This window comes from Carlito syrichta, unplaced genomic scaffold (assembly GCF_000164805.1).
Source record: "Carlito syrichta isolate Samal-C Ts95f unplaced genomic scaffold, Tarsius_syrichta-2.0.1 Scaffold302029, whole genome shotgun sequence".
Lineage (NCBI taxonomy): Eukaryota > Metazoa > Chordata > Mammalia > Primates > Tarsiidae > Carlito > Carlito syrichta.
The window spans coordinates 270,310-283,215 of record NW_007246125.1 but is presented as its reverse complement, the minus strand read 5'-3'; the positions used below and the strand labels follow the sequence as shown (position 1 = coordinate 283,215).

Below are 12,906 nucleotides of genomic sequence, written 5' to 3'. Positions count from 1 at the left end.
GGTCTCGAACCCACGGACTCAGGCAATTCACTCACCTCAGCCTCCCAAAGGCGCGGGATTACAGGCTGAGCCACTGAGCCCGGCTAAATCCCACTATTGTAATGGAAAGACACAAAATATATTTGTATCCCATCTGATAAACATGTTCATGAAGCTAAATGTCATACTGACAACTTTGATTTTTCTTCACCAGAAATACCTAAAAAGGAAAGACATTGAGTCCATCAGAAAATCTGCAGCTGACAATTTTAATCAGGTAAGAAGTTAATTAGAGCAGTTTTTTCTCTTATGGGGATTCAGTATTTTTAACTAACAATTGCTTCCGCTCTTAAATTATCATCAGTTTTGAAGGTCTTGTTATTTTAGTTCATTTTGAGTCAGAGTCTCACTCTGTCGCCCAACCTGTAATGCAGTGGCACACTCATGGCCACCACAGCCTTGACCTACTGGGTTCAGGCGACCCTTCTGCCTCAGCCTTCTAAGTAGCTGAAACTACAGGTGTGTGCCACCATACCCAGCTAATTTTTTAACTTATTGTAGACGAGATCTCACCAAGTTGCCCAGGCTGGTCTCGAACCGTTGGGCTCAGGCAATCCTCTCGCCTCCGCCTCCCAAGATGCTAGGATTACAGGGATGAGTCACTGCACTCAGCCTCATTTTGCACTTTTAAATTTTATTTTTTGGCTGGGTACAGTAGCTCACACCTGTAATCCCAGCACTTTGGGAAGTGGCGGCAAGAGGATTATCTGAGCTCAAGGGTTCGAGACCAGCCTGAGCAACATGGCAAGACCTCATCTCTACCGTAAAATAAAAAATCAGCTGGGCATGGTGGCACATGCCTGTGGTTCCAGCTACTTGAAAGGCTGAGGCTGGAGGATCACCTGAGTCCAGAAGGTCGAGGCTGGTAGTGTCTGTGAACGTGTCACTGGACTCTAGCCTGGTCTGACTCAAAAAAAAAAAAAAAAAAAAATGTTTTTAAGATTGATCTTACCCCTGGGTATAACTCTAAGATTTCAACTTAGTTGAATTCACTGTGACTCAGAATGTGAAAATTCACCTGTAGCCTTTCAATATAAACAAAGGTCTTTTAATTCAGTTAGGAAAATAGAGCTGCATGTGCCCAAGGTTTGAATAAAAGCCTGGCAAGTGTGAAACAAGGCCTGTGCTCATTGTTCCTCCTGTACCCTTTTAAAAATTCTGAATATATACCTAATCCTGAATTGTACCCCACATCTTTAAAATAATCACACACAAAAATTCTGAATATACCTTTGACATTTTGTGTTCTTGACTTGGTAGACAGTAGAATGGAAGGAGGAGCAGGAGTGGGGACTGGGTATTCTCACATTGGCACTGGAAGTATAAACCACCACAGCCATTTTGAAATCAGTAACTTTAAAAATAGTCACGCTGTTTGAGTCAGTAATTTTCTGTAATATACTTTAAACAGAGGGTCCTAGATATGAGGAGACTTTATGCTCATCGCAGTGCCACTTATAATAAGAATAAAATGAAATCATGTGGGAGTGAATAAATAAATTGATACACTCTAAAGAATTAATATTAAAGCTCCTTTTTAAAATGTTGCTTCCTAAGAGCATTAGTATGGGAGAAAAGGGTCAGGTTGTAATGATTTGTAATAAGGATGTAATAAGGAAGGTATGGAGATCATAACCCGTTGCCAGTGGTTAGGCTTAGTTGAGTTGTGCAGCAAGGCTCCTGCTGTTCTTGTGCTTGGGTGCTCCATTGTTCTTTATGCCAGAACTTCCTGCATCTTGCTTCCTTAATCATTCCTACTCAGTCACTTGCAATCTGCCAGAAATTTGCAGAACTCTCATCTGCTAATATTCTTCTCCATCCTTCATTCCCCTTTTTTTTCATTGTGGTGAAAGTGCTTTTTAAACTTCCTTTAGTATCATTTTGAAGGGGTTCAGGGAGGGAATAAAGGTAATCTCGTATAAGTTCTCATCTCCAGGGAGCAAGAGATCTTTGTACTATAAGAAAATAAACCCACTTTTTTGTAACACATGAGAATACATTTTTTTTCTTTATTGTAGGAAGTTTTGCCTATATTCCTGAAAACCAATAGAAACTGGAATTCCCCAGTTGCTAACCTTATAACAGAGGAGCAAAGATTGGAATTGATCAGATTAATGGAGGTCCAAGAAGAAGATGTGGTCCTACTAACTGCTGGAGAACACAAGAAGGCAGTAAGGAAAATTACCTCCACACCCACAGCTGCTAGTACTGAGTGATGCCTTTCATCTCCTATGTAGATCGTGATGTTTGAAATTGACTGTTAACTTATAAAATGCAGCTACTGTCTTTCAGTACTTTGTAACGCACTGTATGAAAACAAGTTTTTCTCACCAGCTACTAACCTCTGTTGGCACTACTCACGGTTTAGCTCTGACCCTGATTAGGAAAGCCATCTTAGGTAAAGAACTATTGGTATTAGGTGTAGGACCATGAAAAAATATTTTCAGTTTCAAGGTTTTGCAGATGAAGATTTGGTAGTCTGAAATGTGTGTGTGTATCATGTATTAATAAAATGGCAGTGAGCCAGAACACTGGGCGCGGTAGCTCACACCTATAATCCCAGCCTTTAGAAAGCCTAGGTGAGAGGATTGCCGGAGCCCACGGGTTTGAGACCCGCCTGGGCAACTTGGCGAGACCTCATCTCTACAGTAAATCAAAAAATTATCTGGGTGTGGTGATGCCTGCCGTTCCTGTAGTTCCAGCTTCTTGGAAGTCTGAGGCGGAAGGATCACCTGAGCCCAGCAGGTCGAGGCTGTGGTGGCTGTGAGTGTGCTGAGTGTGCCATTGCACGCCAGCCTAAGCAACAGAGTGAGACTCCAAAAAAAAAAAAAATTGTGGTGGCCCACATTAGACCATCAGAGGGCTGCTGGGCTGACTTGGTCAAGTGAGGCGCTTTCTCTTCAAGAGCAGCAGCTTTAGATGTTGAGTGCTATCATGCACTGGCCAGATCTCCATTCTTGAGGGAGTGAGTATATATATGGAACACTGAATCCAGCTTGAGAGATCTTTGTAAAATGTAGAAAAGTATAGTACAAAAGTCAAACATGAATATTGAAAATACACTGTAATGGTCAAGCATGATATAGATTTATTCTTTCACTTTAGTATGTAATTTTTTAAGGTTTAGTTAGTACTTTATCAAGGCCATTCTCCTAATTTATATTTGTACTTATTTATTGTTTATTCCAAAGGAAAAGTTTCAGAGTTCAGCTTCAAAGCTAACTGTAGTCTACTGTCTTCCTCTGGACTAGTATAGTGAAAAAAGTTGTTTGCTTATAAGTTTTATATCAATACATTTCTTAAATAATTTGAGGTTTGGTATTATATAGAGGATGCCAAAAAATGTATAACATTTTAAGAAAGGAAAAAAAGGTATTAAAATTGTAATACTCAATATATACCTATAACAAAAGATGAATACAGGTCACATTTGACTTCTGCAGTTACAAGAGGTGCTCAGAGTAGTTACCATCAGCATCCTGACACTTCTGATTACAGTGAACTAAACTACTAACTGTTGGAGATCACAAGAAAGCAGTAAGGAAAATTACCTCCATAGCCACAGCTGCTAGTGCTAATTGCGCTCATTAAGCACTTCTTGATTGCCAAGCTCTGTTCTAAGCATTTTGTATACATTAACTCATTTAATTCTCATGCCGACTCTATGAGAGAAGTACTGATATTGTTGCTAATTTAAAAATAAAACTGGTGAGGTGGAAGTATTGCCTGAGCCCAACAGTTCAAGGTTGCATTGGCTATGAGCGTGCCAATGCACTCTAGCCTAGGTGACAGAATGAGATGCTAACTCAAAAAATAATAATAATAAAATAAGAAAACTGAGGAACAGAGGTTCAGTTTTTGCTCACAATCACACAGCGTGGAAGTGCTAGATTTCTTTTTTTAAAAAATTTTTATATTATTATAGGAATGTGGGGTACAAATGAGGATTAATTACATAGTAGGCTACATCCAGCTGAAGTTTGGGCTTCTAACTGGCCCTCACTCCTGGTAATAAACCACATACTTTGTCGTGTGTCCCCTACTCTCTCTCTTCCCTCCCTCTCTTAGCAGTGCTCAATGACAGCTGATCCCTCGCTTGTGCTAATATGATTAGTGTTCAGGGCCCGCTTATGAGTGAGAACACATTATATTCAGATCTTTGTTTCTGTGATAGTTACTTAGTATGATGGTCTCCAGCTGCATCCAATTTGCTGTGAAGTCCATGATTTTGTTATTTTTATTTTTTTGAGTTGAAGTCTCACTCTGTTGTCCAAGCTGGAGTGCAGTGACACACTCACAGCCACCCCAGCATCAACCTGCTGTGCTCCAGCAATCCTTCTGCCTCAGCCTTCCAAGTAGCCAGAACTACAAGCACATGCTACCATGCCCAGCTAATTTTTGACTTATTGTAGAGACAAGGTCTTACCATGTTGCCCAGGCTGGTCTCACTCTTGTCCAAGCTGGAGTGCAGTGGCACACTCACGGCCACCACAGCCTCGACCTGCTGGGCTCAGGCAATCCTTCCGCCTCAGCCTTCCAAGTAGCTGGAACTACAGGTGCATGCTACTATGCCCAGCTAATTTTTTGACTTATTGTAGAGACAAGGTCTCACCAAGTTGCCCAGGCTGGTCTTGATCCCCTGGGCTTAGTCAGTCCTCTCGCCTTGGTCTCCCAAAGCTCTGGGATTATAGGCTTGAGCCACCACGCCCGGCGATTTTGTTCTTTATGGTTGTGTAATACTCCATCGTGTATATATACCAATTTTCTTTATCTAGTCTACTTTCAGTGGGCAGTAGGGTTGGTTCCATGTTATTGCTATTGTGAATATGTATAGCAGTAAACGTGTGTACAGGTCTTTTTTTGTAGAGTGTTTTATATTCCTCTAAGTATATTCCCAGGAGAGGGATTGCTGGGTCATATGGAAGGTCAATTTTTAGTTCTTTTAGAAATTGCCATGCTGCTTTCGATACAGGTTAAACTAGCTTACATACCCACCAACAGTGTAGAAGCATTCCCTTTTCTTGGCATTTGTGTCAGCATCTATTGTTTTTTTGTTTATTAATGATGGCCATCCTTGCTGGAGTTGGGTGGTATCTCATTGTAGTTTTGATTTGCATTTCTCTGATGATGAGTGAGGCTGACCGTTTTTTCATGCATCTGTTGGCCGTTTGAATGTCTTCCTTTGAGAAGTGTCTGTTCATGTCCTTTGTCCACTTTTTTATTTATGTATTTATTTATTTATTTAGAGTCAGAATCTCACTCGGTCTCCTAGGCTGGAGTGCAGTGGCATTCTCATGGTCACTGCAGCCTCGACCTGCTGGGGTCAGGCAATCCTTCCGCCTCAGCCTCCCAAGTAGCCGGAACCACAGGCGTGTGCCACCATGCCCAGCTTTATTTATTTATTTATTTATTTATTTATTTTAGAGATGAGGTCTCGCCTTGTTGCCTAGAATGATCTCAAACCCATGGACTTGTCAAGCAGTCCTCTCACCTCTGCCTCCCAAAGTGCTGGGATTACAGATATGAGCCACCACGCTGGGCTCTTTGCCTACTTTTTAATGGGATTTTTTTTTCCTTTCACTTCATTTGAGTTCCTTGTAGATCCTGGATGTCAGAGGCCTTTGTCAGATGCATAATTTGCAAATATTTTTTCCCATTCTGTGGGTTTTCTCTTTACTTTCTCGGTGGTTTCTTTTGCTATGCAAAAGCTTTTCAGTTTGAAGAGGTCCCACTTGTCTGTCTCAGCTGTTATGGTATTTGTTTTTGGGGACCTGGTCAAGAATTCATTGCCTTTTCCAGTGTGCATAAGGGTGTCCCCTAAATTGTCTTCTGAGAGTCTCATAGTTTGAGGTTTTATATTTAGGTCATTAATCCATTTGGAGTTAATTTTTGTATATGGTGATAATCTTCAGCGTGTGGTCAGCCACTTTTCCCAGAACCATTTGCTAAATATGGTCTCCTTTTCCCAGTGATTGTTATTGGTGGCTTTGTCAAAGATGAGTTGGTTGAGAGAATATGTTTTTGCTTTCAGAATCTCTGTCCTGTTCCTTTGGTCTATGTGCCTATTCTTATACTAATGCCAGGCTGTTTTAGTTACTGTAGCCTTGTAATGAAGTTTCAAGTCTGGACATGTGATACTTCCAGCTTTTCTACCTCCTGCTTTTTTTTCCCCCTCCTTCTGAGGATTGTTTTGACTATTTGTGCTCTTTTCTGTTCCCATACAAATTTCTGTATTGTCATTTCTAGGCCTGAAAAAGATCATGTTGGTTAGCCGGGCGTGGTAACGAGCGCCTGTAGTTCCAGCTACCTGGAAGGCTGAGGCAGAAGGATCGCCAGAGCCCAGATCGACGCTGGAGTAGTCGTACCTATACTCCAGCCTGGGTGATGGGAGTGAGACTCCAACTCAAAAAAAAAAATCAGCCGGGCTCGGTGGCTCAGCCTGTAATCCCGTGCCTTTGGGAGGCTGAGGTGAGTGGAGTGCCTGAGCCCGCGGGTTCAAGACCCGCCTGGGCAGCGAAACCTCATCTCTACAATAAATAAAAAAATCAGCAGGGCATGGTAGCGCATGCCTGTAATTCCGTCTACTTGGAAGGCTGAGGCGGAAGGATCGCTGAAACCCAGCAGGTTGAGGCTGCAGTGGCCAGAGTGAGACTTCAACTCAAAAAAAAAATCATGTTGGTAATTTGATGGATATTGCATTGAATCTGTAGATTGCCTTGGGTAGAATGGACATCTTGACAATATTGATTCTTCCAAACCATGAGCTTGGAATGTTTTTCCATTTGTTTATATCACCCTTGATTTCTTTGAACAGCATTTTGTAGTTCTCATTGTAAAAGTCTTTCACTTCTAAAGTGAACGCTAAGGTATTTCATTTTTGTGGCTATTATGAATGGGATTGTGCTTTTTATTTGGTTCTTTTTTTTTTTTTTTTTTTTTGAGTCAGAGTCTCACTCTGTCACACAGGCTGGAGTGCAGTGGCACACTCATGCCCACCACAGCCTCAACCTGCTGGGCCCAGGTGATCCTTCCATGTCAGCCTTCCAAGTAGCTGGAACTACAGGCACATGCCACCACAACTGGCTAATTTTTTGATTTATTATAGAGTTTTTTTGGGTACTATCTCTTTAGTACTCTGAGGGTTGCCTATATTTTTTCATTGTTTTTTCCTCATTTGTGACAGACCTCTCTTCCCTCTTTATAATTCCTTTTGGTTTTGTTCCTCTGAAGCTGGTCACTGTTCTAGGGCCTTTTCTGTGGTTCAATATAGGTCACTCGGTGAGAGGGGGAAGGGCATGCAGTTGTTCTCCTTGCTTGGCCATGTGGCAGGTTTCTCAACTATAACAGCCCCTGCTGCTAGCACTCTGAGAGTGGGTGGGGGGAATGCTCCTCCTGCCACAGCCACCTCTGCAGTCTGTAGCCCAGCAGCCTTTCCGTGGGGAAATCCTTCAGATGTCTTTCCTGTCGCTTCCTCCCTGTTCAAGTCCACACTTTGCTCTTCAAAAAGAGCAATTTTTGGCAGGACATGGTAGCTTAAGCCTGTAATCCCAGCACTTTTGGGGGCTGAGGCGAGAGGATTGCCTGAGCCCATGGGTTTGAGACCAGCCTGGGCAACATGGTAAGACCTCGTCTCTACAATAAATAAAAAAATTAGCTGGGTGTTGTAGCATGCACCTGTAGTTCCAGCTACCTGGAAGGGTGAGGTGGAAGGATTGCTGGAGCCCAGCAGGTTGACGCTGGGGTGGTGTATCACTGCACTCCAACCTGGGTGACGGAGTGAGACTCCAATTCAAAAAAAAAAGAAAGAAAAAGAGCAATTTTCTTGCCATGGGGAAGAAAGGAGGGGATGTGCTCTGTAGGCACACAGGGCCTGGAAGCGGTTCTTCCTGATCTGGTTGGGAAGATGGGCCGGGCTCATCTGTAGGTGGGCTTTCCCTGCCTGGGAGCCAGTCCTGCTGGCGGAAGCTGCGTTCACACCTGCTAACCCAGCATGTTTTTTTCTCCCTGTTTTGCTTTGGGTCCACAGTTGCCCACTGTGTGCCCTGACCTGGACTCCTCCTGCATGGGATCATTGACTTACAGCTAGGAATGGGTGAACAGACCCAAAGCATCTTAGGTACACTCACCCACTCTTATTCACCAGGCAGTGCTTCAGTTCCTGTGCGAACCTGGTGCAGGGTGGATGATGGGGGACCGGGATTTCCCCATATGGCTTTGTTTTCTGGTCTCTGCGTGTTCCAAGAGCCAGATTTCTAACCACGAAGTCTGGTTCCAAAATTCACACTCTTAAATGAACCTCTAATCTATATTGCCTGCCTGTAATAATATCCAGCCTTAACTGAATATGAACTGTGTGCCAGGCACTCATCATATCCCTACCACAGCCCTTCAGGAGCAAGAGGAAATAACAGAACAGCTACCATTCACACACTTCATCAGGTCCCACACCGTACAGATCTTATCTCACATAAGCCTCTCAACACTCTTTTGCAGTATTTTATCCCCATCTTATAATGGGAAAGGGTACAGAGAAAGTAGTAATTGTCTACACTGAAATTCAGACTGAGGTCTATGAAACTGATTGTGTGCTGAACCACTGTGTTATTGGGTACTCACCCAGTTGGCTGAGTCTGAAGTTGTTCTCAACTGTGTTGTAGTCAGAGCATCCTCCAATCTTTGTCTCCTGGAGGTAGCGGGTGGTCACATCTGTTAATTGGCTAATCCTTTATCCAACAGTGGCCTGGCCTCAGATTAAGTTGTGTCATTTGCTGCCAGCTCTGTCAAGAAGTTAACTCAGTGTTTGTTTTCTGTTTGCAGTGCTCTTTGTTAGGAAAATTACGCCTGGAATTTGCTGACCTTCTAGAAGCAAGAGGAGTGGTGCTCCGTAACCCAGCTCTGTTCTCTTTCCTTTGGGTGGTGGATTTCCCACTTTTCCTGTCCAAGGAGGAAAATCCCAGAGAGCTAGAGTCTGCCCACCACCCATTTACTGCTCCCCACCCCAGTGACATTCACCTCCTCTACAGTGAGCCTGAAAAGGTACCATATCTGTACTTCTAGATAAGAAAGACATGTGTCAATGAAGGCAGAGAACTTCAGATTTCAGTCTGACAATAGACAGGACACAGTTCTGCCAGTCCCAGAGTAAACTGTGGGGTTTACCACTAATTAATACATTGTCTCTAAGAAGCAACACTGTCCTCAACCCTTTGAGCAGAAAATCAGCATTGTTCTCTAACATAAAATCTCTGTGTGTCTTCTAGGCCCGTAGCCAACACTATGACTTAGTTTTAAATGGCAGTGAGATAGGAGGCGGCTCTATCCGAATTCATGATGCAGAGCTACAGCACTACATCCTGGCCACGTTACTACAGGTAACAAATACATCATCCTCTAACCTGGACTTACTTTCTTACCAGAATTTTGTTAGTTTTGTTAAACGTGTTATGAATGGAAGATTCATGAGATATAGAATAATGTTAGGTTATCTACCTTTAGTGTACGGCTTGCAAAAGTAAATATTAAGCCAGGTGCAGTAGCTAGTGCCTGGAGTGCTCCGCCTCCCAGCAATTTGGGAGGTGGAAGCAAAAGGATTGCCGGAGCTCAGGGGTTCGAGACCAGCCTGGGCAACTTGGCAACACCTCATCTCTACAATAAATCAAAAAATTAGCTGGGCATGGTGGCGCACGCACACAGTTCCAGCTACTTGGAAGGCTGAAGCAGAAGGATCGCCAGAGCCCAGCAGGTCAAGGCTATGGTGGCTGCTAGTGTGCCACTGCACTCCAGCCTGGGAGACAGAGTGAGACTCTGTGACAAAAACAAAACAAAACAAATACTAATAATAGTGATTATTAGTGTTTACTACTGCCAGGCACTGTTTAACTACTTTATATGCATTAATACATTTAATCACCACAATTACTTTATGAGATAAATTGTCCTGCCTATTTTAAAGAGAAGAAAGTAAATCATACAGAAGGAAGCAGAGCCAGGATTTAAATCCAGGCAGAGTGGTTCTTGAGCCCAAGCTTCTAACCACTACACTGCTCATAAAAACAATATAGTCTAAAGTGAATAAAAGTGCTGATGTCATAGAATGAGAGAGGTTGGAAACTTGGTGAGACCTCATTTCTACAATAAATCAAAAAATTAGCCAGGCACGGTAGCATGTGCCTGTAGTTCCAGCTACTTGGAAGGCTGAGGTGGAAGGATCGCCTGAGCCCAGTAGGTTGAAGCTGTGGTGGCCATGAGCGTGCCACTGTCCTCCAGCCTGGGTGACAGAGTGAGACTCCAACTCAAAAAAACCAAAAAGCAAAAACCACTTTTCCCTCATAGACCAACTAAAGAAAAAGCTCTAAGTATAAGGCTATAGCATGTTTGTTTGAAGCTCCTCACTTGAATCAGATTTGTAGCCTGGTTGGAGAACCATTTCCAAACACACTTTCAATATTTCTACACATACTGCCCTGCAAAAGTTACTTGCATGGTCATCAAATCCAGTGTCTATTCTTGGTCATTAAGCTCTCCAGACTCCCAGTGGTATTTAACAGTGTTGCCCTCCTACTAATGTTTTCTTCCTTTGGTCTCTGTGACAGAGCAGTTTCCTCTTTGTTATCCTCCTTTTGTGAGTCTACATCTCAGGAAGACCTTGATTGGTTACTGTGTTTACCTTATCAGTACAGTAATAGCTGTACTAGGCATTTTATTTATTTATTTTTTTTGAGTTGCCGTCTCACTGTGTCGCCGAGACTGGAGTGCAGTGGCCGCTCCCGGCCACCGCAGCCTCGACCTGCTGAGCTCTGGCGATCCTTCCGCCTCAGCCTTCCGAGTAGCCGGAATTATAGGCGCACACTACCATGCCCGGCTAATTTTTTGATTTATTGTAGACATGATGTCTCACCTGCCCAGGCGGGTCTCGAATCCGTGGGCTCAGGCAATCCACTCTCCTCAGCCTCCCAAAGGCATGGGATTACAGGCTGAGCCACCGAGCCCGGCTTGGCATTTTCTACATGGTATGTCATTTGTCACGTGACTTGTCTTATTTTCTTGCTAAATTCTTAACTTCTTAAAGTATTTTCTTTTTACAATTTCCCAATGAGTTTTTATTATTAGTTAAGTCATCTTAAGGTATTTATTAACTTACCTAGTGTATGGCACTTAGTGGACCTTCAGTATGTAAACTGTATTACTTTTTGAATTACAGGAAGATGTGAAATTGCTCTCCCATCTGCTCCAGGCTTTAGATTATGGGGCGCCCCCTCATGGAGGAATTGCTTTAGGTAAGCAGTTTGTCCTTTTATTTTATTTTATTTTGAGTCAGAGTCTCACTCTGTCACCCCGACTGGAGCTTAGTGGCACACTCACAGCCACCCCAGTGTCGACCTGCTGGGCTCCGGTGATCCTTCCACCTCAGCCTTCCAAGGAGCTGGAACTACAGGCATGCTACTACACCCAGCTAATTTTTTGATTTATTGTAAAGACGAGGTCTCACCAAGTTGCCCAGGCTGGTCTCGAACCCCTGAGCTCAGGCAATCGTCTCACCTTGGCCTCCCAAAGTGCTGGAATTACAGGCATGAGCCACTGTGCCTGGCCAGCTTGTCCTTTTATAAACTAAATGGCAGTCCATAGTACTGTATCTCAAATTTGGGTTCTCAACTTATGGTGTTGGAGGTGGGGAGATAAGTCCAAGAGTTCTATGAGAATTTAAGTTTCTGTCTTAATTTCAGTAATATGTTTTTAAAATATATTTTACCAGTTTTAAAGATAAAACTTAACTGACCATTTGCAGTCGATGGATTTTCTCAAAGACTAAAACTAATTAAGTCAGTATTGCTCAAATCCCTGAGACCTCACAGACATATTCACTGGAGTCTGGAAAGCACTGCTCCATAGTATTCAGCTTGTATGGAAATAGATGTATGCCAGTGTTCTTCTAATTACCATGCTCATTTTATCAAGCAAGGAAAAGTAAGAAATTCTAGGAAGCTCACCTAGATTGTGGGCTCTCAATAACAGGGACTTCCATCTATGTTTTTGGAGTTCCCTGCAGAGTACGTAATATATTGCTCAACCTTTATTGGGGCCTTAAGCCTTTGTTAGGAACTTGCTAATTGTTGTGACAATTAATTCTAGTAGCATGTGAACATTAGTCCTAAACAACTTCCCAGAATGAGATAGAAAATAAGCTGTCAAACAAACAAAAGTTCTCTAAAAAGATAGAGAACTATGGTTGACTGCAGCTTGCTATAGAGTCTTTTTTAAAGTTCTCTACAATTTTGATAGAAAAACTAAATCAACATTAAATCACATTTCTCATCTGGTATCTTTGTATTTTATCACAGGGTTAGACAGACTGATGTGCCTTGTCATTGGAGCTCCAAGCATCAGAGATGTCATAGCCTTCCCAAAATCCTTCCGGGGACATGACCTCATGAGCAGTGCCCCAGATTCTGTACCTCCTCAGGAACTGAAGCCCTACCATATCCAGGTCTCCTGGCCAACAGACTCAGAAGCAGAAGAGAACTCATTGAATCATCCACATAATCCAGACAGTTGAGCTTTCGAACATTGTCCTCTTTGGTTCCCAAGGCTAAAATCAGATCCAGAGTTCACAGATTTGACAATTGAGTCTTTAGGTTTAAGAAATTCCTCTAAGCTGGGCTTGGTGGCTCAGCCTGTAATCCCAGCAATTTGGGAGGCTGAGGTGAGTGGATTGCCTGAGCCTGCGGGTTCGAGACCCGCCTGGCAACTTGGCAAGACCTCATCTCTACAATAAAATCAAAAATTAGCCGGGCGTGGTAGTGCGCACCTATAGTTCCAGCTACTCGGTTGGCTGAGGCGGAAGGATCGCCGGACCCCAGCAGGTTGAGG

General features: G+C 43.1%; 1 protein-coding gene across 1 annotated transcript in view; it reads left to right on the top strand.

The window, feature by feature from the left end:
- DARS2 (aspartyl-tRNA synthetase 2, mitochondrial) overlaps positions 1–12,745 on the top strand; it is a 36,645-nt gene extending 23,900 nt beyond the window's left edge. The window contains exons 14-19 of the mRNA XM_021711304.1: positions 194–256; positions 2,058–2,210; positions 8,857–9,075; positions 9,300–9,410; positions 11,240–11,315; positions 12,378–12,745. Coding sequence (XP_021566979.1) covers positions 194–256; positions 2,058–2,210; positions 8,857–9,075; positions 9,300–9,410; positions 11,240–11,315; positions 12,378–12,592 — 837 coding nt within the window. The 3' untranslated portion in view covers positions 12,593–12,745. The remainder of the gene's footprint in view (positions 1–193; positions 257–2,057; positions 2,211–8,856; positions 9,076–9,299; positions 9,411–11,239; positions 11,316–12,377) is intronic.
- The last annotated feature ends 161 nt before the right edge of the window (positions 12,746–12,906 follow it).